Source organism: Caretta caretta, chromosome 2 (genome assembly GCF_965140235.1).
Source record: "Caretta caretta isolate rCarCar2 chromosome 2, rCarCar1.hap1, whole genome shotgun sequence".
Classification (NCBI taxonomy): Eukaryota; Metazoa; Chordata; order Testudines; family Cheloniidae; genus Caretta; species Caretta caretta.
Window position 1 is genome coordinate 69,011,052 of NC_134207.1, and position 23,260 is coordinate 69,034,311.

The window sequence follows — 23,260 nt, forward strand, 5'->3', positions numbered from 1 at the left end:
CAAATTCCTCAGACCTGTCTACTCCTTTTAGATTAGTAACTACTACAATTATATCAACAACATGTCAATCAAAGAAAAACCATTAAGCAAGCACGTTTTAAGCTGTTAGTCCTGCAGCTGTCTTTCACACAACAACAGTCCAAAGATATCTCTAGACTTCCTGTTTTTTTAAAAGATACAATTTCAGCACTTTCAAAGAAAGCTTAAACAGGAAGGCAAGCAGGGTCATGCCCAACTCCCATGGTCACTCAGCTCCCACCTTCCAGCTCATTTAGTTATGCTAAGGCTGCTACAAAGGCCTACTGGCTAGCTTAGCTACTTTTAGCAATGAGCACATTAATTGATATTCCAGTTACTGGCAATTGCCTAAAAACATTAGGCATTCTGCTGGTTGTCAAAATGTCTTCTAACAAAAGGAGCACACAAGAAAGGGCTGTTTAGTTTCAAGCTGTAAATTTATAAAACAATTCTGATTTCCAAGTGAGCCTCAGGCAAAGTCTCCAAAGTTTTTAATGTAAAAGTGAGAAAAACTATGGACCAAATTCTGCAACCACTAAAGTCAGAATTTGGCCTTAAATTTGTATCCATCAACAGATGCGGTAGTAGTGACTGAAAAATACAAAGACCATTCAGCACAGTCATGTCACCCTGCAGTAACTTCCCTGGTTTTATTCTATCTACTTTGTCTGTTCTATGTCTGGATAACTCCATTTATTGTGAGGCTGTTGAAGTAGGGTGACCTTGAGCCTGGGATGGTTGGGGGGGGGGGGAATAGAAAAGAAAAGAAAAAACAAGAGGGGAAGAGCAGGTGGCAGTTTCCTTCCTGAGTGCTGCTGCAAGCAGGCTAAAGAGACAGTGGTAGAAACAGCTGGTGAAGTCTGGAGGGAGGTTGGCCAGCACTGGGAGAGAGGCAAGTAGTGAGCAAGGCAGCAACCAGGACAGGAAAGAAGGGATGCAGTAAGTGGAGAGCCAGGGTGTACGGGGAGACTTTGGCAAAGCAGTAAAGTGCCTGAAACCACTATGGCTTATTGCTAAAAGCAGCCAAGTCAGCAGGCTGTAAATTGGCCATTCAGCAGTCTCAGTTTAACCCAGGCAGGAGGGGAGGGGTTTTTTTTGGGTGCCACAGAGAGGGCAGCTTGACCCCGTGTCCTTCCTGATAAGAATTGTGTTGAAGTTGCTGATACATGCATTTTAGAAGAGCAGGATGTGCCCCAGGAATGTCTATTGGGGCCTCAAGGCCGCAAACGCTGGGAAAACCCACACCTGGTTAATCGATAATCAGAAGGAGCCTCTTGCTTGCTCATTGGAACTGCTTGCTTAACAAGTTTTCTTTAAGGGACACGTCATTCTATTATTAATGTATAAATAAGTAGGAAAAGTTTGAGGTAGTGGGACTCTTCAGGACTGGACTCTCCCTCTGGATGCATCTTGTGTTCCCCACTGGCAGACTGGCTGCTGCTGTGCCACTCGAGAGCCACACTCAGCTTTGGTAATTATCAAGGGTTGGGGGTGTTTTACTAACCTGTTGCATATGTGTGTATAAGTGCTTGAGACTAAGTAAAGTTAAGCTTTAAGTGAAAGCACTCTTGTGTTGTCCTGTTTGTGCCAGCCATCTATCGGTCGGACGGCTGTGTCTCCCCTGATTTATTTCCTGACACCACCTCGCACAGAGTAAAAGTTACCAAGAGCTTTGGGTTGAAAGAACCCTGGGTAACAAGTGTATGGGACTCCAGTGGCTCAGGTGTGTCATTGAAGCGGTCCTAGGAACAGAGCTGAAATGGAATAAGGCCCGTTCAGGAGGGACAGGAAAGACAGAGATACTAGGAAAGTAGGGATAATCACAAAAGGGACAGGACCTGGGAAAAGGAAAGACAGTGGTATAAGGGGAAAAGAGGAAATGTTAAAAGAAGAACAGTATAGCTAAATGCGGAAAAATAGCTAAAGAGTCTCTAAGTAATCTAAGAAATTATTAGAAAAACATTGTTAGAAAACTCTGAGAAAAGTAAAGCAAGAATGAAATGTGAACGAAATAAGATGTAATAAAAGAGAAACTGTAATTAAAGAGAAACAGACTTAAGAAATATGGAAAAAGTGAGCTGTAGCAAAAGTAAGAAAGTAGTAAGGACTTTAAAACAAAACATCCAGACAGAATCTTAAGGTGATGTGACAGGAATAGAGAAATTGCCAGAGAGGAAAGGAACTATAAGCCAGAAAGTAACAGAGGAATAATCAACCTTCTTCAATCAAGAAGCCAACACATCACATCAAGGAACAGAACCCTTTATTTAAGCTGGAACTCAAAACAGTAAACAAAGATTGCACAAGAGGATTGCTAAGGATATAACTAAACATCCTAAGAACTCTTCCTTCATATGCTGGGCTTCCAGAGGCTGAAAACTGAGAAACTGAAAAGTGAACTTATAACAGTGGGGTTTATGTTCTAGTGCATTGTATTTTCTAATTCAAAATTCCGCTATTTCATAAATGTAAATTATTACCTATACATTTAATTATGTTTAATTAAGATAATAGTAGTTACTATACAGGTAGATAACAGTAATAGTTTATGGTGTAATCCCAAGTAGTTCCTGCTAAAACAACTAACTCTGATTTACTAGTGATTATTTCCCACTTAACTGATTTCTCCTTTTTCCCAGCTGATTGAGATAAAACATAATTTGGCCTCTGCCTCTCTTTATTGCTCTGTTTCAGAACTCTACTCCATTGAGCTCATTATACTGATTATGACATCTCCAGTTTTTTCAGATATGTAATATGTAGCCACAATTAAAAAATGCTGAAGATATGTGTGTGTGTTTGATTGGGTTTAATTTTCAAAATATGAATTACGTAATGAGTTTAATGTACCATAATGATCTGTACTGGTTATGTTTATTGCAGGCCTACAACTATATCTTAAACTGCTTACTGCAGTGAATGGGGGGAGAGAACAATGTGTTGAAATTCTGAAGAAAGGCAACTTACTGGGTGTTGCACCAGGTGGAGCTCGAGAATCATTCTTTAGTGATGAAAACTACGGTGTCTTGTGGGGTAATCGTAAAGGTTTTGCTCAAGTGGCCATAGATGCAAAAGTGGTGAGTGGTCTCCTGTGTGTGTGATGTAAATGTGTAACCCATTGATTGTTTTGTGTTATATGACCCTCTCTGTGCCTGAGTCATAAAGGATGCAAGACTAGCTACAGGACCTGGTCTGACACTTTCTCAGGATGCCTAGGAATATGAGTCACCTTGTTACCTCCCTGTCTCCAGCTAGAGAAAGAATTGCTTGTGCTTAACTGGGTTTCAGATCCCTGACACCACCAGTCTGTCAGTCACCCAAACAGTCTTCTTGAGGCAATGGGAGCCCTCACTATGGTTTGCAGGCTAATAGTAGGTGCATGCCAGTTCCCAAGCTGTTTTGAAGCATTCCCGTGTGATATCCAGCCCCTGTAACTAACCATTAACAGCAATACCTGGTTTGCTGTCTTCAAGAGGACAGCGTACATGCCAACTTGTTTGATTCATGTGAGGATCGGCTCCCATATAATATCACAGCACCGAGATATATTTATAGTGAAAACAATCATACATTTACTATCAAAGGCTAAGATTTCAGGGAGAGTGAGTAAGGATAATGATGGAAACAGAAAGGTTACATATAAAAGAAAATCCCTATGTGCTTTCTAGAGACTAAACTTAACTTTAACAGGCTAACCATCTGTCTAAAAGCAGTCATTTCTCACCTAAATGTCCTTTACAGTGTTCCCAACCAGGGCAGGTTGGGATCTCATTTTCATGAATGTAATCATACTGCCCAATTACATCCTCAGATGCAGGAAAAAGTGGTGTCCTTTTTCCTTCTCCTTATATCCCTCCAAATCCATTGTTTGTCCCCCAAGTATGGATGACCTCTCTTTTCCTCCAAGGTTTATTCCCTGGTGTGCTGACTTCATGTTAACGTCACATCCTTATGTTGACTTGGTATGCAAACAGGGATTCCATTGTGTTGCTTCTAGAGATGTAAATTAATTGCAGTTAACTGACGCAATTAAAAAAAAATTAATCGCGATTAATTGCAGTTTTAATCGTACTGTTAAACAATAGAATACCAACTGACATTTATTAAATATTTTTGGATGTTTTTCTACATTTTCAGATATACTGATTTCGTTTACAAAGTGTACAGTGCTCACTTTATATTATTATTACAAATATTTGAATTGTAAAAAACAAAATAAATAATATTTTTCAATTCACCTCATACAAATACCATAGTGCAATCTCTCTATTGTGAAAGTGCAATTTACAGATGTAGATTTTTTTTTTGGTTACATAAGTGCACTCAAAAGCAAAATAATGTAAAACTTCAGAGCCTACAAGTCCACTCAGTTGTACTTATTGGTCAGCCACTTGCTAAGACAAACAAGTTGTTTACATTTATGGGAGATAAAGCTGTGTCCTTCTCATTTACAATGTCACCTGAAAGTGAGAACAGGCATTTGCATGGCACTTTTGTAGCTGGCGTTGCAAGGTATTTATGTGCCAGATATGCTGAACAGTCATATGCCTCTTCATGCTTTGGCCACCATTCCAGAGGACATGCTTCCGTGCTGATGATGCTCATTAAAAAAAAATGCATTAATTAAATTCATTATTGAACTCCTCGGGGGAGAACTGAATGTCTCCTGCTCTGTGTTTTACGGACATTCTGCCATATATTTCATGTTATAGCAGTCTCAGATGATGACTCAGCACATGTTGTTACTTTTAAGAACACTTTCACTGCAGATTTGACAAGCCTCAAAGAAGGTACCAATGTGAGATTTCTAGAGATAGCTACTGCACTCAACCCAAGGTTTAAGAATCTGAAATGTCTGCCAAACTCTGAGAGGGACGAGGTGTGGAGCATGCTTTTAGAAGTCTTAAAAGAGCAACACTCTGATGTGAAAACTACAGAACCTGAGCCACCAAAAAAGAAAATCAACTTTCTGCTGGTAGCATCTGACTCAGATGATTAAAATTAATGTGCGTCAGTCTGCACTGCTTTGAATCGTTATTGAGCAGAACCCGTCATCAGCATGGATGCATGTCCTCTGGACTGGTGCTTGAAGCATGAAGGGACATATGATTCTTTAGTGCAGGGGTGGCCAAACTGTGGCTCGTGAGCCACATGTGGCTCTTTTACCATTAAAGTGCAGCTCGCAAGCCCGCCATGCAACCCCCCCTTGTGCACCTACCAGATTGGGAGGGGGGAGCTCAGGACCTCTTCCTTGCAGTGGGGTGGTGGAGTAAGCGCTTCTGTCCAGCAGGAAGGCGGGGCCTCGGAGCTTCAGCCCTGTGGGGTGCACCATCTCCTGGCAGATGTGCCCGGGCTCTCAAACTCCTGAAGCTTGTCTTATGCAGCTCGGAGAGCCAGTAAGTTTAGCCATCCCTGCTTTAGCACATCTGGCACATAAATATCTCACGACGCCGGCTACAGGAGTGCCATGTGAACACCTGTTTCATTTCTGACGCTAAACTGGGAGGAGTGGTAGATTCGCTGGAGGGTAGGGATAGGATACACAGGGACCTAGACAAATTGGAGGATTGGGCCAAAAGAAATCTGATGAGGTTCAACAAGGACAAGTGCAGAGTCCTGCACTTTGGACGGAAGAATCCAATTCATCGCTACAGACTAGGGACCGAATGGCTCGGCAGCAGTTTTGCAGAAAAGGACCTAGGGGTTACAGTGGACGAGAAGTTGGATATGAGTCAACAGTGTGCCCTTGTTGCCAAGAAGGCCAATGGCATTTTGGGATGTATAAGTAGGGGTACTGCCAGCAGATCGAGGGATGTGATCGTTCCCCTCTATTCGACATTGGTGAGGCCTCATTTGGAGTACTGTGTCCAGTTTTGGGCCCCACACTACAAGAAGGATGTGGAAAAATTGAAAAGAGTCCAGCGGAGGGCAACAAAAATGATTAGGGGACTGGAACACATGAGTTATGAGGAGAGGCTGAGGGAACTGGGAATGTTTAGTCTTCAGAAGAGAAGAATGAGGGGGGATTTGATAGCTGCTTTCAACTACCTGAAAGAGGGTTCCAAAGAGGATGGCTCTAGACTGTTCTCAGTGGTAGCAGATGACAGAACAAGGAGTAATGGTCTCAAGTTGCAGTGGGGGAGATTTAGGTTGGATATGAGGAAAAAATTTTTCACTATGAGGGTGGTGAAACACTGGAATGCGTTACCTAGGGAGGTGGTGGAATCTCCTTCCCTAGAAGTTTTTAAGGTCAGACTTGACAAAGCCCTGGCTGGGATGATTTAGTCGGGGATCAGTACTGCTTTGAGCAGGTGGTTGGACTAGATGACCTCCTGAGGTCCCTTCCAACCCTGATATTCTATGATTCTGTGATTTCGAGGTGACATTGTAAACAAGAAGCTGGCAGCATTATCTCCTGCAAATGTAAACAAACTAGTTTGTCTGAGCGATTGGCTGAACAAGAAGTAGGACTGATCAGACTTGTAGGCTCTAAAGTTTCACATTGCTTTATTTTTGAGTGCAGTTTTTTGTATACAATTTTACATTTGTAAGTTCAACTTTCATAATAAAGAGATTGCGCTACAGTATTTGTATTAGGTGAACTGAAAAATACTATTTCTTTTGTGTTTTACAGTGCAAATTTTTATAATAAAAAATAAAGTGAGCACTGTACACTTTGTATTCTGTGTTGTAATTGAAATCAATATATTTGAAAATGTAGAAAACATTCAAAATATTTAAATAAATGCTATTCTATTGTTTAATAGTGCTATTAATGTGATTAATCATGATTAATTTTTTTAATCGTGCGGTTAATCACAATTAATTTTTTAATCACTTGACAGCCCTAATCAGAACCCTTTTAAATAAAAACCTACATTAAAACATTTACTCTATTGTAATCCCACAACCGTGTGAAGCTTTAGTAGAAGATATATTTTGTAAACCAGATTATTGTATATAAAAGAAATAGAATGGATCTCCCCCTAGAAAAGGAACAGTATTGAGGAGAGACTTAATTTGTATGCTTCAAACAGTGTTCCTCCAAGATTTCAGTTTAGGACGTAGCTAAGCCATTAAACAGTTTCAATGTATGCCCGGGGGGCCCTATGTGATCCCAAATGGAGTATCTGATTCTGCAGTGGTCTGTGTGTTTGAACTGTTGTCTACATCAGAGTTTCCTATACCACATTTCACAGGTCAGAGACAAACTGTACCTGCCAATAGCGTCGGGGGATGGAGTGAGGGTGGCAGCTTCAGCAGATGTTACTGAGCATGCTCAGTCTGTGTGAACATGCTCAGTACAAGCCAAGCAGCAACTCTGGTGGGGCATATGACCCCGCATGCCTCCTCACTCATCACCTCTGGCACACAGAACTGGTAAAGTGGGTGAGGTATCATCTTTTATTGGACCAACTTCTGTTGGTGAGACAAGCTTTTGAGCTATACAGACTTCTTCCTCAGGTCTGGGAAAGGTACTTAGAGAGTCATAGCTAAATTAGAAGAGAACATGGTCATGCTAAACTAAGGGACCATTCAAGGTGAAGTGGCCCATTAACATCCTTGTAGTCAGTTGACAAAAAGGGGGCTAGTGGATTACAGATTGTTATAAACCATAAATCCAGTGTCTTTATTAAGACCATGATTTTTAGCGTCAAGCAAAGTTATGAATTTAAATTCAATATTATGAAAAACAAAGAGTTTGAATCAAATGTCAGCGGAGTAGAATGAAGAATTCTTCAAATGAATGTTTGTTTTACAATGTACAATAGTAGGCTGTTACAGGGATGTTGCACAAGAACTACATTCTCTGTTAAAGTGTGGTCTACACAATAACAAAATTTCAGAACCTCTGGTCTAATTTATGTCTCTGATAAACCTCTTGGGATAGGAACTGATGGGGAAAAAAAGTTCTGTACCATCCCAGGTGCGTGGTTGGTGCTCAATCTGTAATAATAATAATGAAGGAGCTGTCACAACATAAGGTTTAGGAAGGATATTTGCTTTGAGGTGATATGATCTCAATGTGTGCTTCTGAGAGACGATAACTTGCATCATAATTTGAAAGAAAAATAATTTTCTGAAAAATTACAACTTCTTAAAACCTATTTTAAATATTAAAGGCATTAGAAAGCAAACATTCAATTAGGCAAGGTCATCCTTTCTTCTTGCCCCCTCTCCTAATATTTGCAAGAGTTTCATAATACAGATGAGACTCTTAAATTGCATAATCTGTGTATGTTTTATATAGGACTTTTGCTGCATTTTTAGAATCTGCTTGCAAGATTTTGTTACCAAAATAATATCTATATCTGGATTCTTTTTTATCTAACTCACTAGTATTCTAACTTCTTAGGCACTGAAAAAAAACTGCTGAACAGGACTCCTGAAACTGATAATTCCAATATCTGTGGAATTATTTTTTCTTGTTCTAAGTACTAATCTGTCAGTGTTGTTTTGGTGTTCATCGTGATGATAATGGAAACATGTGATTTAGGTTCAAAGAACCCTCAGAAAATGGAGCCTCACCTGGTACATAAGTAGCTGTAGTTTCTCCTGACAAACACGTGACTCCTTTTGAGTTTCTAGTCATGATAAATTAACAGTTTCATTTTGATTTAATGGGATGGTAAAGTGGCCTGTAACCACATGATATAGATGCAGAATGACTCTATTCAAAGATGATGCAAGGTTTAAAAGAAAAAACTAAGGCTGAACTATTGTCCATAGTCTTACCACTTCTTTTCCTTATTTCTTAGCCCATCATCCCTTTGTTTACTCAGAATATTCGGGAAGGCTATAGAACACTTGGAAAAACATGTAAGATTTACTTCATATGCATCTTTTCAAATTCGTTCGTAGAGGTTTTTTTATTTATATTTTCAAAATCAACTGTTTCTGGGAAGTACTCAGCTTGTGAATTTCTTTCTAATCTTGCATGCATCCAGCGAAGTGGGTATTCACCCACGAAAGCTTATGCTCCAATACGTCTGTTAGTCTATAAAGTGCCACAGGACTCTTTGCCACTTTCTAATCTTTTGTTCTCTTTTAACTCTGGTAACTTTCTTGTGATGTAAATTCTTCTGGATTATCTAATCTTAATATGTACTTATTGGAGTAGGTATTAATTGTGCTTTACATGGTGACACATCTTAAACTGGTAATTGGTATGCATGAGGTAATGGAAGAGTAGATTATTATTTTCAAGATTATGGGCCCTGAATATTGTTTGACCTTCATGTTGCCTTTAACCAAATCACTTAAGATTTGTTAGTTACAATCCAGACACCATTTTGATTCAGGTTTCAGAGTAGCAGCCGTGTTAGTCTGTATCCACAAAAAGAAAAGGAGTACTTGTGGCACCTTAGAGACTAACAAATTTATTTGAGCATAAGCTTTCGTGAGCTACAGCTCACTTCATTGGATGCATTCAGGGACTCTGCTAGCTTCTAAGCTTATCTACTATGTCTCAAAATGTAATCTCCCCCCTTTTTTTATAATTCACAGGGTTTATTAGGTGGTTGGATGAACGTTTTCGATTGCCATTCGTTCCTCAATATGGAGGGTTCCCAGTCAAACTTCGCACATATATTGGAGATCCCATTCCCTATGATCCAAATATAACAGCTACAGAACTAGTTGAAAAGGTAAGTTGGCTCTTCTCTTTGAAACTTCAAGGAACCTACAGTCTTAGTTTAAATGATGTTAGTTAGGTGTGAAATATTTAACATCAAATTCCATGACTACTGGTTTCTCATGAAGTAAAACTTTCTTACAGTACATTGGCCATCTTAAATAGTATACTGTTATTCAATAACATATCTCTGTCTGAAATATCATTTTCTCCAGTCCAGACAACATTATTTTGCACTGTTAGATTCCTCCGCAGATTCGTGCATTGTTCTGTCTCATTACTATCCTCCCCGGCCCTCTCCCTCGATACTTTACACCAGAGGTTTCTGGACTGTGTTCTGTGGATCACTTGTTAGTCTGTGAAGAGTTGGATGATCACAAGGTCCTGGCTGTGATAAAATACATTATTTAAATGGAAGTAAATAAATAACTTTTACAAATGTGCATGCAAGGCTCTAGTGCCCTAACACATAATTAATATTACAACAAACCCTCAGCAGCATTAAAACAATCATTCAGAGAGAAAATCTGCCTTCCACCACCCACAAAAGAGATTTCCACACATTCATAGTTCTAGACAGTATATTTCAGCCAGCCCTCTCCAAAAACCCCATCTAACAGATGTCTGGCAGTATGCCTAGGTCACCAAATCTGTGCTATTTTTGACTGATGGAGAACAAGTTCTAGAGTCTTAGAGCCCTCACAAAGAGCATCCTGTTATCCACAACTCTCTGCCTTATGGTGAAGGGGATTCAGCTTGTGTGCCTCTGGAGAGAGGCAATCCCTCAGCTAGGTAGGTCACAGGCTATTTAAGGCTTCCTAAGTCATAACCGAAATCTTAAACTCGACCTGGAGTTAGATAGCACTATTACACAGCCAGTGCAGATCCCAGAGCATTTATGTCATGAGTTCCCAGAAAAATGCTTCACTGAGACAGCTGCTGTGTTCTGCCCCAGTGTTACTCTCTAAATGCCTTAAATGCATAACTCTATTTAGAGCACATTGCTATAGTTTAATATTAAGGTAACAAATGTGTAAATGATGGTGGAGAGGTCTGCAAAGGACAAGTTTCTAGCCAGACAAAAAAGGTAAAAAGTTGACTGGATTACTGCTGGGTTCACCTGAGGGTGAACACTTTTTACAAAGGTTTCAGAGTAGCAGCTGTGTTAGTCTGTATCCGCAAAAAGAAAAGGAGGACTTATGGCACCTTAGAGACTAACAAATTTATTTGAGCATAAGCTTTCGTGAGCTACAGCTCACTTCATCGGATGCATTCAGTGGAAAATACAGTGGGGAGATTTATATACACAGAACATGAAACAATGGGTGTTACCATACACACTGTAACGAGAGTGATCAGGTAAGGTGAGCTATTACCAGCAGGAGAGCGGGGGGTGGGGAGGAACCTTTTGTAGTGATAATCAAGGTGGGCCATTTCCGCAGTTGACAAGAATGTCTGAGGAACAGTGGTGGGGGGGAATAAACATGAGGAAATAGATTTACTTTGTGTAATGACCCATCCACTCCCAGTCTTTATTCATGCCTAAGTTAATTGTATCCAGTTTGCAAATTAATTCCAATTCAGCTATAATTCTTGACATCTGATTTGTGTTCATTTATTCTTTTACGTAGAGACTGTCCAGTTTGACCAATGTACATGGCAGAGGGGCATTGCTGGCACATGATGGCATATATCACATTGGTAGATGTGCAGGTGAATGAGCCTCTGATAGTGTGGCTGATGTGATACTCATCTGGAGTACTGTGTCCAGTTTTGGGCCCCACACTTCAAGAAGGATGTGGATAAATTGGAGAGAGTCCAGCGAAGGGCAACAAAAATGATTAGGGGTCTGGAACATATGAGTTATGAGGAGAGGCTGAGGGAGCTGGGATTGTTTAGCCTGCAGAAGAGAAGAATGAGGGGGGATTTGATAGCTGTTTTCAACTACCTGAAAGGGGGTTCCAAAGAGGATGGCTCTAGACTGTTCTCAATGGTATCAGATGACAGAACGAGGAGTAATGGTCTCAAGTTACAGTGGGGGAGGTTTAGATTGGATATTAGGAAAAACTTTTTCACTATGAGGGTGGTGAAACACTGGAATGCGTTACCTAGGGAGGTGGTAGAATCTCCTTCCTTAGAGGTTTTTAAGGTCAGGCTTGACAAAGCCCTGGCTGGGATGATTTAACTGGGAATTGGTCCTGCTTTGAGCAGGGGGTTGGACTAGATGACCTTCTGGGGTCCCTTCCAACCCTTATATTCTATGATTCTATGATTCTATGATTAGGCCCTATGATGGTGTCCCCTGAATAGATATGTGGACACAGTTGGCAACGGGCTTTGTTGCAAGGATAGGTCGCCACGTAAAAGAATAAATGGACACAAATCAGATGTCAAGAATTATAACATTCAAAAACCAGTCGGAGAACACTTCAATCTCTTTGGTCACTCGATTACCAAAAGTGGCAATTCTATAACAAAAAAACTTCAAAAACAGACTCCAACGAGAGACTGCTGAATTGGAATTAATTTGCAAACTGGATACAATTAACTTAGGCTTGAATAAAGACTGGGAGTGGATGGGTCATTACACAAAGTAAATTATTTCCTCATGTTTATTCCCTCTCCCCACTGTTCCTCGGACGTTCTTGTCAAGTGCGGAAATGGCACACCTTGATTATCACTACAAAAGGTACCTCCCCACCTCGCCGCTCTACTGCTGGTAATAGCTCACCTTACCTGATCACTCTTGTTACAGTGTGTATGGTAACACCCATTGTTTCATGTTCTCTGTGTATATAAATCTTCCCACTGTATTTTCCATTGAATGCATCCAATGAAGTGAGCTGTAGCTCACGAAAGCTTATGCTCAAATAAATTTGTTAATCTCTAATGTGCCACAAGTCCTCCTTTACTTTTTACAGAGTGATCCCTCTATATTTGACCTATTAGTCCTCATTCTCAAAGGAAGCCTGCACAATACTTTCAAAAGACAAGGCTGGGAGCTTCAGTTCATAACTTTGCTAGACACTAAAAATCATGGATTGATTAGAAAGATTGTTGTAATGAGCCATAAATCCAATCTATAACACACTAATAACTCCCCACCCTCAGCTGCTTTCCCCCCTCATCCTTCCTTTCCTCCCTATGACTAGAGGGCTGTTAATGGACCACTTCACCTTGAATGGTCCCTTGAAATATGTGTTTACTACTTTTGTTAAATGATCTGTTCCACCCTGTTTTTAGCTGTGACACTCTGATTAAGTTTCCCAGACTGGAAGAAGAGCTCTGTATAAGTGTGATAGCTTGTCTCTCACAAAAAGAAGTTGGGTCAATAAAAGATATGTCACCGATCTCGTCTCTCTGGGTTACTGCTGTCATATGATGTCCAACAGCAGCTGAGTTTATAGAATCACTCCTAAATTGTGAAGACTGCTAACTCAGGGCAAATACACTCCCTCAAAGAGGCTGAAATACCTCCCTGAAGTTACTTTTTGCATGTAAGTAATCAGGTTAGTTGCCACAGGGATAGTATTTGGATCATCGCAGAAGGGGAAGGTGGTCCATAAAACAAATTCTCTATTAAGATGTCACTTACCTTATGAATAACTTTGGGGACCCTAGTCTTTTACCATATTTATGGTGGAAAAGTTGTTGTGTGGCACAGAGGATCTTGATTTTAGGTATCTTGAATATGTTTCCTTTTATTTTGATCTAAGTGAAAATATCTGTCTTAGGTTCTGTGGTGGAACAGCTTCCCACCCCAGTCAGGAAGGGGTTAACGAGGGCTTATGGGCACAATCAGGTCCAATCCAGCGTACCTGTGAGATCTGCTGCACCTGGAGAACGGCAGCTCCTTAAAAAGAAGGAGCCTGTAATAGAAGTCTTTAAATCATGATTTGATGACTTCAGTAACTCAGCCAGAGTTTGTGGGTCTATTACAGGAGTGGGTGGGCGAGGTTCTGTGGCCTGCAGTGTGCAGGCGGCCAGACTAGATGATCATAATGGTCCCCTCTGACCTTAATCTCTGTGAATCTATGAGCCAATCTCAGTGATAGGCAGCACTCAGAGGGACACAGAGCTAGATCACAGAGCTCCTTGACTCCACACAATACAGGGATTGTTGGCTAGGAAAGCTGGTGAAGATACTCTGCCTATGGATAAGTAGGGGGACCTTCTTTACTTTGTTTTTGTACAGCCCAAGAAGCTTAGCCTGGGTCCAATATCCTGACAAGAGACTAGAGAACCCAGCCCTAGCTCAGGAGTTGTTGACCTGTTTGCTTCACAAGAAGAGGGAGGTCAACCCTGTCTGTTTTTGGGCTGTAAGACTGTTCAACTTTACCTTTTTCACTTGGACTACTGTTAACCCCAAAATGGGGGGCAGGGAACTGTCTCCCTGATACTTGTAGCCAGAGAAACACAGCACATCTTCAGACCAACTCTATAGTAACTCCTGCTGAAAGAGAGCCACTGGGGACAAAGGAAGCACCTTAAGCTCCCCTCCTATGACAAATAGGAGAACATGGGCAGTTGCTCTCTGATACAACGATAAATTAGAATGAACTGGTAAAACCCCACAAGCGTGAGTGACACTTAACCCAAGTAGTATGGATCCAGAACAATGGTGCAAGTGACTGCTGAAGAGCAGCAACAGTGGGCAACCCAGCAAGAGCAGTTTCAGCAAAATAATTTGCAACAGTTGGCCACACAGCAACAGCTACAGGGGGTCAACAGCAACAGCTATTGCATGAAATGGCAACACAGCAGAAAGAATTACAACAGAACCTTGACCAAGAGTTGCTGATGAATCTACAGCCTCTTGGGATATCAAGTGGTCTGGTAGCAGGAGCTGTGAGCCTAGGGCCTCTGCCCACACCTGTATCTGTAAAACTGGCTAAAACAGGGCCTGACAGCCACTCTGAAGCCTTACTGACTACTTTTGAACAGGTGGCAGTAGCCTCAGTGGTTTCTGATGTTGGCCCCTTACCAGCCTGGCCCAGTCCAGGCAGTCTACTGAGGGCTTGACCCTGTGTCTGCAATGAATTACAAACTGTTTAAAGCAGCCATCCTGAATTATCTGCCACCACTTCTAGATGGAAACATATCTCCAGGGAGCCTGACCATGGGTGATGACCCAAAGACAGAAGGAATATTGGTGATTACAGCCATGGCAGCAGATGGGAACCCAGCTGGCTAAGTTAATATTGACAAAGCAGTTCATACAAATACTTCCTCCTGGAGACCCATGTGGATTCTGAGGCACAGCCCAAGGTGGTGGTGCAGCTGATGGAGAACTTTATGGCTGATGAAGAGCCCCCAGAGACAGGAGAAGGGAGACAACTTGTGGCTAAAAAGCTGACCCATACCTGAACCTCTGCCACTCAAGGATGAGTACCCTAGTTACCAGCCGCTCAACTGTCAGGACAACCACCCTAACTCTGGGCAAGCCATAGTAACCAGGCAGGAAGAGCCTGGATAAAACCTCACCAGGTCTTTAGAACCTTGGCCCCATCACCAGACTAAGCTAACACAGACGTGGATGCCAGACCCCTACAACAGCCAGGACCAACATTGTGTGAGAGAAGAGGCTCAGACCACAATATGGTGACCTGCTACTTATGTGGGTAACTGAGGCACGTCATAGAATCATAGAATATCAGGGTTGGAAGGGACCTCAGGAGGTCATCTGGTCCAACCCCCCTGCTCAAAGGAAACACCCCCCTTATGATATGCCAATATGCCTGGTGTGGACAGCAGAAAGCAGGGGCTTCCAAAATAACCATCCCCATGTGGATCTGGGGGATGAAAGTACAAAATCTGTTGGACTCTAGGTGCAGTCAGGCCTTGGTGCAAACGCCATTGGCCAGGACAGGAGGGACCCCCCCCCCCCCCAGGGAGACAGTCTTCCCCTAGTGCATCCACAGGGATGTAAAGGCCTACCCTAGCAGACAACTGAAGTTTACCATGGGACGACATATAGAGACTCTTCCAGTAGTTCTATCCCCAAAGCTAGCCTATCCCATTATTATTGGTCAGGATTGGCAAGACTTCCAAGAAAATATCAGTGAGTTGGGAAAACCAGAGACTGTAGTCACTAACCAGATTCCAACACCTGGGGAAATCCTGGACTGATTTGAAGTAGCTGGATGAGGAGAACCTGATGAATCTCTTGAGGGGGATTTGAAGACTATAAGACATTCACCTGGGTTGCAAATGGGAAGAGTATCTAGGAGGCTGCCGTTAGCTGATTTAGAAGCTGTGACCTAGAATTTGTCCATGAACAAAGGCAGGACCCTGTGCTGAGTGGAGTCCACAACCAATTTGCTGTTGTAAATGAAGAGGTGGCAGAATCCCGATGCCTGAAACAGTCACTCCACTTTATACTCAGGGGAGAGAGCTATATCACACTGAATGCAACAAACCAACCAGTGAGGTAAGGACACAATTACAGATACCCTGGTTGTCCTATGGCTAAAACATGGTATCCCTTGTGCTGGCCACTTAGGCCAAGAAAATACCTTGTCCTTCGTATCTGCCAGCCTTCACTAGCGTGGTATCCACCAGGAGGTCAGAGAATACTGTGGGCATGTCTAAACTTACCTCCGGAGCGATCGATCCAGTGGGGGTCGATTTATCACGTTTAGCGAAGACGCGATAAATTGACCACCAAGTGCTCTCCCGTCGACTCCTGTACTCCACCAGAGTGATAAGCATAGGCGGAGTTGACGGGGGAGCGTCAGCAGTCGACCTACCACAGTGAAGACACGGCAGTAAGTAGCTCTCAGTACGTCAACTTCAACTATGCTATTTCCATAGCTGAAAAGTTGCGTAACTTAGACCAACTTAGCTTGCCGCCGCCACCCTCACCCCCCCAGTGTAGACCAGGCCATGTGTCTCTTGTCAGCATACCAATTAACCAACACAAAAGTTGTCTCAAAGGCCCTTCCCTCCAATTGAGACTCCCTTCCAGAGGATTGAGCTAGATATTGTGGGACCTGTGGAGAAAAGAGCTGCACGATATTAATATATTCTAGTAGTTGCAGACTATGCAACCTGATACCTAGAGTCTATTTCACTGAGCTCCACAAAGGCAACACCAGTTGCTCCACAGCTCCTGGAACTTTTCTTAGGTGGGGATCCTGTGGGACATTTTGTTCAGGCAGTACACTTGTAGCTACTCGCTACAGTAAAAGGCAGACTGTGCCCATGCTTGCACTGACAGAGCCTTTCCCTGCTGCTGGAGCCTTTCATATTGCTAAAAATAGCAGTGTAAACGTGGGAGGCACTGCTTGGGCATGTAGAGAGCCCATGTATGTAGTCTGAGGGTTCTGGCATGTAGGACACTCTACTCTATCCACCCAAGCTGTGCCTCACTGTCTACACTGCTGTTTATCTCCATGCTAGCTGGGTGTGCAGTGTCTGAGTTATAGGCAATACTTTCCCCACTCCTGGGTACTAAGTCTGTGTATAATGAGAAAAAACTTTTAAGAACAGAAGGGAACAAGACCACAACAATTATTCAAAAGCATGCAAACCATAAGTAAACCCTTACCCTACAGTATCTTGGACAGCAGTCCTTTGCCTCAGTTTTGGTATGAAATTCCAACTGACAAATGTCCCTTTTACACATCACTCCCCTTTCCCTCTGCTGCACCCTACTCACTGGTTGTCTGAGGTCAACCAAGTCCCAGAATTCAGGGGTGCGTTCCTGTGGGTTCACCTCCCTCCTCTGGGAGCAGAGTTGGGGGTCAAGCAATGCCTCTGCTTCTGCTCACCTTACCACTGTCACTTCCACCTTTGCTGCTGTTCACCGCTGTCTCACCGCTGCTGCTTGTCGCTCACTGCCACTAGCTGCAATGCCATGTTCTGAGATTTTACCACATAGCCCAGTTCTTCCTGATTTTAGATCTTAGTGATTTCACTGGGTAGTGAGGAACTCTGCTGCTGCATCCTCTGGTGTTCACTGCAATCTGTCCCTATGTCATGTCTAAGATTTACCCTCCTAGAAGTGCACATCATTGATTTCAGCTCTAGTGATCACTGAGGAGGAACAAGGACTCTAAGGCTATGTCTACGCATCAAACTTTGATTTACATATTATGTTGGTGTAAAGCCACCACAGTTAATATATCGCTTGTGCATACACACTAGGCTGCTTGTGGCAGCACTTTGTGTACTCACCAGGGGGTTCTTGTGTCAATGCAAACTGTGGTGCACAGTGGGTAGGTATCTGAGTGTGCCACACCACCACCCTCTGGCACAATGCTTTTTGTGAATTTTGGAAATGCGTCGTGGGGCATACATGAGTGTGATCAGGATCCCAAGGGGGCCATGCTGTGATTGCTCAATCAGGGCAAACTTCAAAGAATGGGGCAGACGATCCGCAAAACTGGTGGTTACTCTACTACTTAGATTTACCAAACCAGCAACAAAACAGCGTCTACAATACCTTACTGGTTACCCAGAAGCCAAAACACAGTTCCCTTAAAGCAACCCAGCCTTGAGCTCTCACACAGACAGCCAAGTCAAGTATGATGAGGATTACTGAAAATCTTGATCATCATACTAAAAGCTCTACCACTCCCAAAGGATCAGGCACATTACCCCCTAGGTCAATGAATATTTCAGATCTTACCCAAATATACACTTACAGCCAATTCTTATTAACTAAACTAAAATGTATTTAGAAAGAAAAAAAGAGTATTGGTTTAAAGATCATTATACATACAGACATGAATAGAGTTCTTAGGTCAGTTTCACAGTAGAGATAGAGAGCTTGAGAGTTGCAAAGAGTCCTTTTCAGAATCTGTTTATCAGGTTAATAGTCCAATGTCCATATTCAATATCAGGGTGATGCAGAATAGCACTGGAGACCACAGTTTTGTGACCCAAACTTCCGCTGATGAAGCTTAAGCAGATTTGAGACTGGCTAGCTTTCAGTGGAGTCTCTAAATTATCCTCGCTCACTGGATAACTGGACGCCCCACTCTCTTGCCACATGTCACTCCTCGTCCGTGCTGTTAATGGCAGGGGTCTGTTTATTGCGTGCATTGGAGATATCCACAGTGGTTTGCAGGGTCCTGGTAGGGTCCCCTCCAAGAATGGCATGTGGCTCATTGTAAAAGCAGCAGGTCTGTAGCTCAGCACCAAATTGACTGTTGGCCTCCCCAGCCTTGTGGTATGCCTGCTGCAATTGCTTCACTTTCCACCTTCACGTGGCTGCTGGTCCACGTTGTACCCCTTCACCTGCATCCACTGTGCAATCTACTCTAATATGCCCATGTTTCTATGGCTGGTTCATAGCTGTTCCTGCACAGTCTTTTCTCCTCAAGGCCAGGAGATCCAATATCTCCTGTCTATTCCAGGCAGGAGCACGTCTAGAGCATGTAGCTGGTATGTTTGGTTGGGCAGTTGCACAGAATGAGGAAGACCTGTTAGGTGTGCTTACCAAGTTGGACAATCAGGAAAAGGCATTTCAAAAATATGCAGGGGTTTAAAGTTGAGGGGGAGGGGAGGGCAGGGCTATGCCTTCCAGTCTCTATGAGCCCCTGGGCAGTGGAATTCACAATTGTGACCAGAGTGGTCACTGTTGGGCATTATGGGATAGCTCCAGGAGGACAGTTAAGTTCAACATAGCTCACGCACTCTTTACACTTGCACTGTGTCAACCACAGCTCACCATAACAGGGTGCTTATACTCAAATTTGTATCCCACTGATGTAGACACATGAACAAATAGGTTGACACAAAGCAACTTACATCAACCTAACTTTGTAGTGTAAACCAGGCCTAAAGTGAGTCTGCTCTGCTCTGTTTTTAAACATGGAGGGCATGAGGGGCGGTGAAGGCCAAATGGTACCTAAGGCTCTTTAAACAGAGTCCTCACCATCAGACAAAAACACCTAACCCCCTTCCAACTTGCACTTGGATTTGACATCACTATCTCCTGCTTAGTGAGTGAGGTTCAGGTTAGGATAACCCCCTCAATTAGGGGATACTAAGTACAGTTCTGCTGCCCTTTGGACATGCATCTGATGAAGTGACCTGTAGCTCACAAAAGCTTATGCTCAAATAAATTTGTTAGTCTCTAAGGTGCCACAAGTACTCCTTTTCTTTTTGCCGATACAGACTAACACGGTTGCTACTCTGAAACCTGTCACTTGGATGTGGGAATATCGGAGTGGGAATTCCTCCACCAACATAAACTTAATTTCAGTCACTTAAAAGTTCAGAATTATTTGCTTTCCCTTAGATTCAGATCACTAATATCCTGTCTCCTCTTCCTCTTCACCACCACCACCACCAAGGAGAAGGACCTCCTGAATGTACAATGGGAAAAGCCAGGGAGAGGAAAGAAACAGAACTACATTAGAATCTCCCCTCTCTCTGCAGTACCTGCCCTTCCTCAAAACACATTAACTTTCCAAAGTCCCTCAGGTCTGAGCCCCCAGAGCCCCCTTGACATGCTGAGAAATCTGACTCAGGTGACCCAAGTATGGCTTTTGGCTCCATTACACAAAAGAGTCATTGCTCCACTACAGTGGGAGACATGTAGCCAAAAAGAATATGTTCATCCATTCATAGAATCATAGAATATCAGGGTTGGAAGGGACCTCAGGAGGTCATCTAGTCCAACCCCCTGCTCAAAAGCAGGACCAATCCCCGACTAAATCATCCCAGCCAGGGCTTTGTCAAGTCTGACCTTAAAAACTTCTAGGGAAGGAGATTCCACCACCTCCCTAGGTAACGCATTCCAGTGTTTCACCACCCTCATAGTGAAAAAGTTTTTCCTAATATCCAACCTAAACCTCCCCCACTGCAACTTGAGACCATTACTCCTTGTCCTGTCCTCTTCTACCACTGAGAATAGTCTAGAACCATCCTCTTTGGAACCACCTCTCAGGTAGTTGAAAGCAGCTATCAAATCCCCCCTCATTCTTCTCTTCTGAAGACTAAATATCCCCAGTTCCCTCAGCCTCTCCTCATAAGTCATGTGTTCCAGACCCCTAATCATTTTTGTTGCCCTCCGCTGGACTCTTTCCAATTTATCCACATCCTTCTTGTAGCGTGGGGCCCAAAACTGGACACAGTACTCCAGATGAGGCCTCACCAATGTCGAATAGAGGGGGACGATCACGTCCCTCGATCTGCTCTCTATGCCCCTACTTATACATCCCAAAATGCCATTGGCCTTCTTGGCAACAAGGACACACTGCTGACTCATATCCAGTTTCTCGTCCACTGTCACCCCTAGGTCCTTTTCCGCAGAACTGCTGCCTAGCCATTCGGTCCCTAGTCTGTAGCTGTGCATTGGGTTCTTCCGTCCTAAGTGCAGGACCCTGCACTTATCCTTATTGAACCTCATCAGATTTCTTTTGGCCCAATCCTCCAATTTGTCTAGGTCCCTGTGTATCCTATCCCTGCCCTCCAGCGTATCTACCACTCCTCCCAGTTTAGTATCATCCGCAAATTTGCTGAGAGTGCAATCCACACCATCCTCCAGATCATTTATGAAGATATTGAACAAAACCGGCCCCAGGACCGACCCCTGGGGCATTCCACTTGACACCGTCTGCCAACTAGACATGGAGCCATTGATCACTACCCCTTGAGCCCGACAATCTAGCCAACTTTCTATCCACCTTATAGTGCATTCATCCAGCCCATACTTCTTTAACTTGCTGACAAGAATACTGTGGGAGACCGTGTCAAAAGCTTTGCTAAAGTCAAGAAACAATACATCCACTGCTTTCCCTTCATCCCCAGAACCAGTAATCTCATCATAGAAGGTGATTAGATTAGTCAGGCATGACCTTCCCTTGGTGAATCCATGCTGACTGTTCCTGATAACTTTCCTCTCATATAAGTGCTTCAGGATTGATTCTTTGAGGACCTGCTCCATGATTTTTCTGGGGAGTGACGTGAGGCTGACTGGCCTGTAGTTCCCAGGATCCTCCTTCTTCCCTTTTTTAAAGATTGGCACTACATTAGCCTTTTTCCAGTCATCCGGGACTTCCCCCGTTCGCCACGAGTTTTCAAAGATAATAGCCAATGGCTCTGCAATCACAGCCGCCAATTCCTTTAGCACTCTCGGATGCAACTCGTCCGGCCCCATGGACTTGTGCACGTCCAGCTTTTCTAAATAGTCCCTAACCACCTCTTTCTCCACAGAGGGCTGGCCATCTATTCCCCATGTTGTGATGCCCAGCGCAGCAGTCTGGGAGCTGACCTTGTTAGTGAAGAAAGAGGCAAAAAAAGCATTGAGTACATTAGCTTTTTCCACATCCTCTGTCACTAGGTTGCCTCCCTCATTCAGTAAGGGGCCCACACTTTCCTTGGCTTTCTTCTTGTTGTCAACATACCTGAAGAAACCCTTCTTGTTACTCTTAACATCTCTCGCTAGCTGCAGCTCCAGGTGCGATTTGGCCCTCCTGATATGATTCCTACATGACCGAGCAATATTTTTATACTCTTCCCCGGACATATGTCCAACCTTCCACTTCTTGTAAGCTTCTTTTTTATGTTTAAGATCCGCTAGGATTTCACTGTTAAGCCAAGCTGGTCGCCTGCCATATTTACTATTCTTTCAACACATCGGGATGGTTTGTCCCTGTAACCTCAACAGGGATTCCTTGAAATACAGCCAGCTCTCCTGGACTCCTTTCCCCTTCATGTTAGTCCCCCAGGGGATCCTACCCATCCGTTCCCTGAGGGAGTCCAAGTCTGCTTTCCTGAAGTCCAGGGTCCGTATCCTGCTGCTTACCTTTCTTCCCTGTGTCAGGATCCTGAACTCAACCAACTCATGGTCACTGCCTCTGAGATTCCCATCCACTTTTGCTTCCCCTACTAATTCTTCCCGGTTTGTGAGCAGCAGGCCAAGAAAAGCTCCCCCCCAGTTGGCTCCTCTAGCACTTGCACCAGGAAATTGTCCCCTACACTTTCCAAAAACTTCCTGGATTGTCTATGCACCGCTGTATTGCTCTCCCAGCAGTTATCAGGAAAATTAAAGTCACCCATGAGAACCAGGGCGTGCGATCTAGTAGCTACCGCGAGCTGCCGGAAGAAAGCCTCATCCACCTCATCCCCCTGGTCCGGTGGTCTATAGCAGACTCCCACCACTACATCACTCTTGTTGCTCACCACTTCTAAACTTAATCCATTCATCCACAGGAAGACACTTCCAAAAAGAAGGAGAAAGGAAACACAACTTACCCTAATCCAAGGAGAGGAATTAATTAAAGAGGACTGAAAATTAACAGTAATGTGAAAAAACACATTGTGCTTTTATAAATTTCCAAAGAACAAATCCAACCTTGTTTTATCATCTAAGAGAGATGCAGAGGCCAAAGAGAACGTCCACAAAGGAAAGGGTGACGACTTTTCAAAGGAACAAGTGGATAGGGTAGAAGCCTTGCTCAGGCAAAATGACAAAACAGCCCCTGGACTTTAGGAGGTTTCCATTTTCTCCTCCTATATTTGCTGGTAAAGGATCATTCACCAGCTTCAAAGGCTGTAAGGACACAAAGCTGAACCAGCAAGATTTCAGTAGTCTCCTCTTTGAGGACAATGGGATTGCACAGGAGTAAATGAAGGTAACTTGATCTGCAGAAT

The 23,260-nt window shown here is 43.2% G+C and overlaps 1 protein-coding gene and 1 long non-coding RNA gene across 2 annotated transcripts in view; one reads left to right on the top strand and one right to left on the bottom strand.

Moving 5' to 3' along the window:
• Positions 1-23,260, top strand: part of LOC125632461 (DGAT1/2-independent enzyme synthesizing storage lipids) — a 67,399-nt gene that overhangs the window by 40,855 nt on the left and 3,284 nt on the right. Inside the window, exons 4-6 of the mRNA XM_048840692.2 lie at positions 2,902-3,095; positions 8,778-8,838; positions 9,526-9,665. Coding sequence (XP_048696649.1) covers positions 2,902-3,095; positions 8,778-8,838; positions 9,526-9,665 — 395 coding nt within the window. The remainder of the gene's footprint in view (positions 1-2,901; positions 3,096-8,777; positions 8,839-9,525; positions 9,666-23,260) is intronic.
• LOC125632462 (uncharacterized) overlaps positions 9,675-23,260 on the bottom strand; it is a 40,235-nt gene continuing 26,649 nt past the window's right edge. The window contains exon 5 of the long non-coding RNA XR_012666980.1: positions 9,675-10,040. This is a non-coding gene — a long non-coding RNA (uncharacterized LOC125632462). The remainder of the gene's footprint in view (positions 10,041-23,260) is intronic.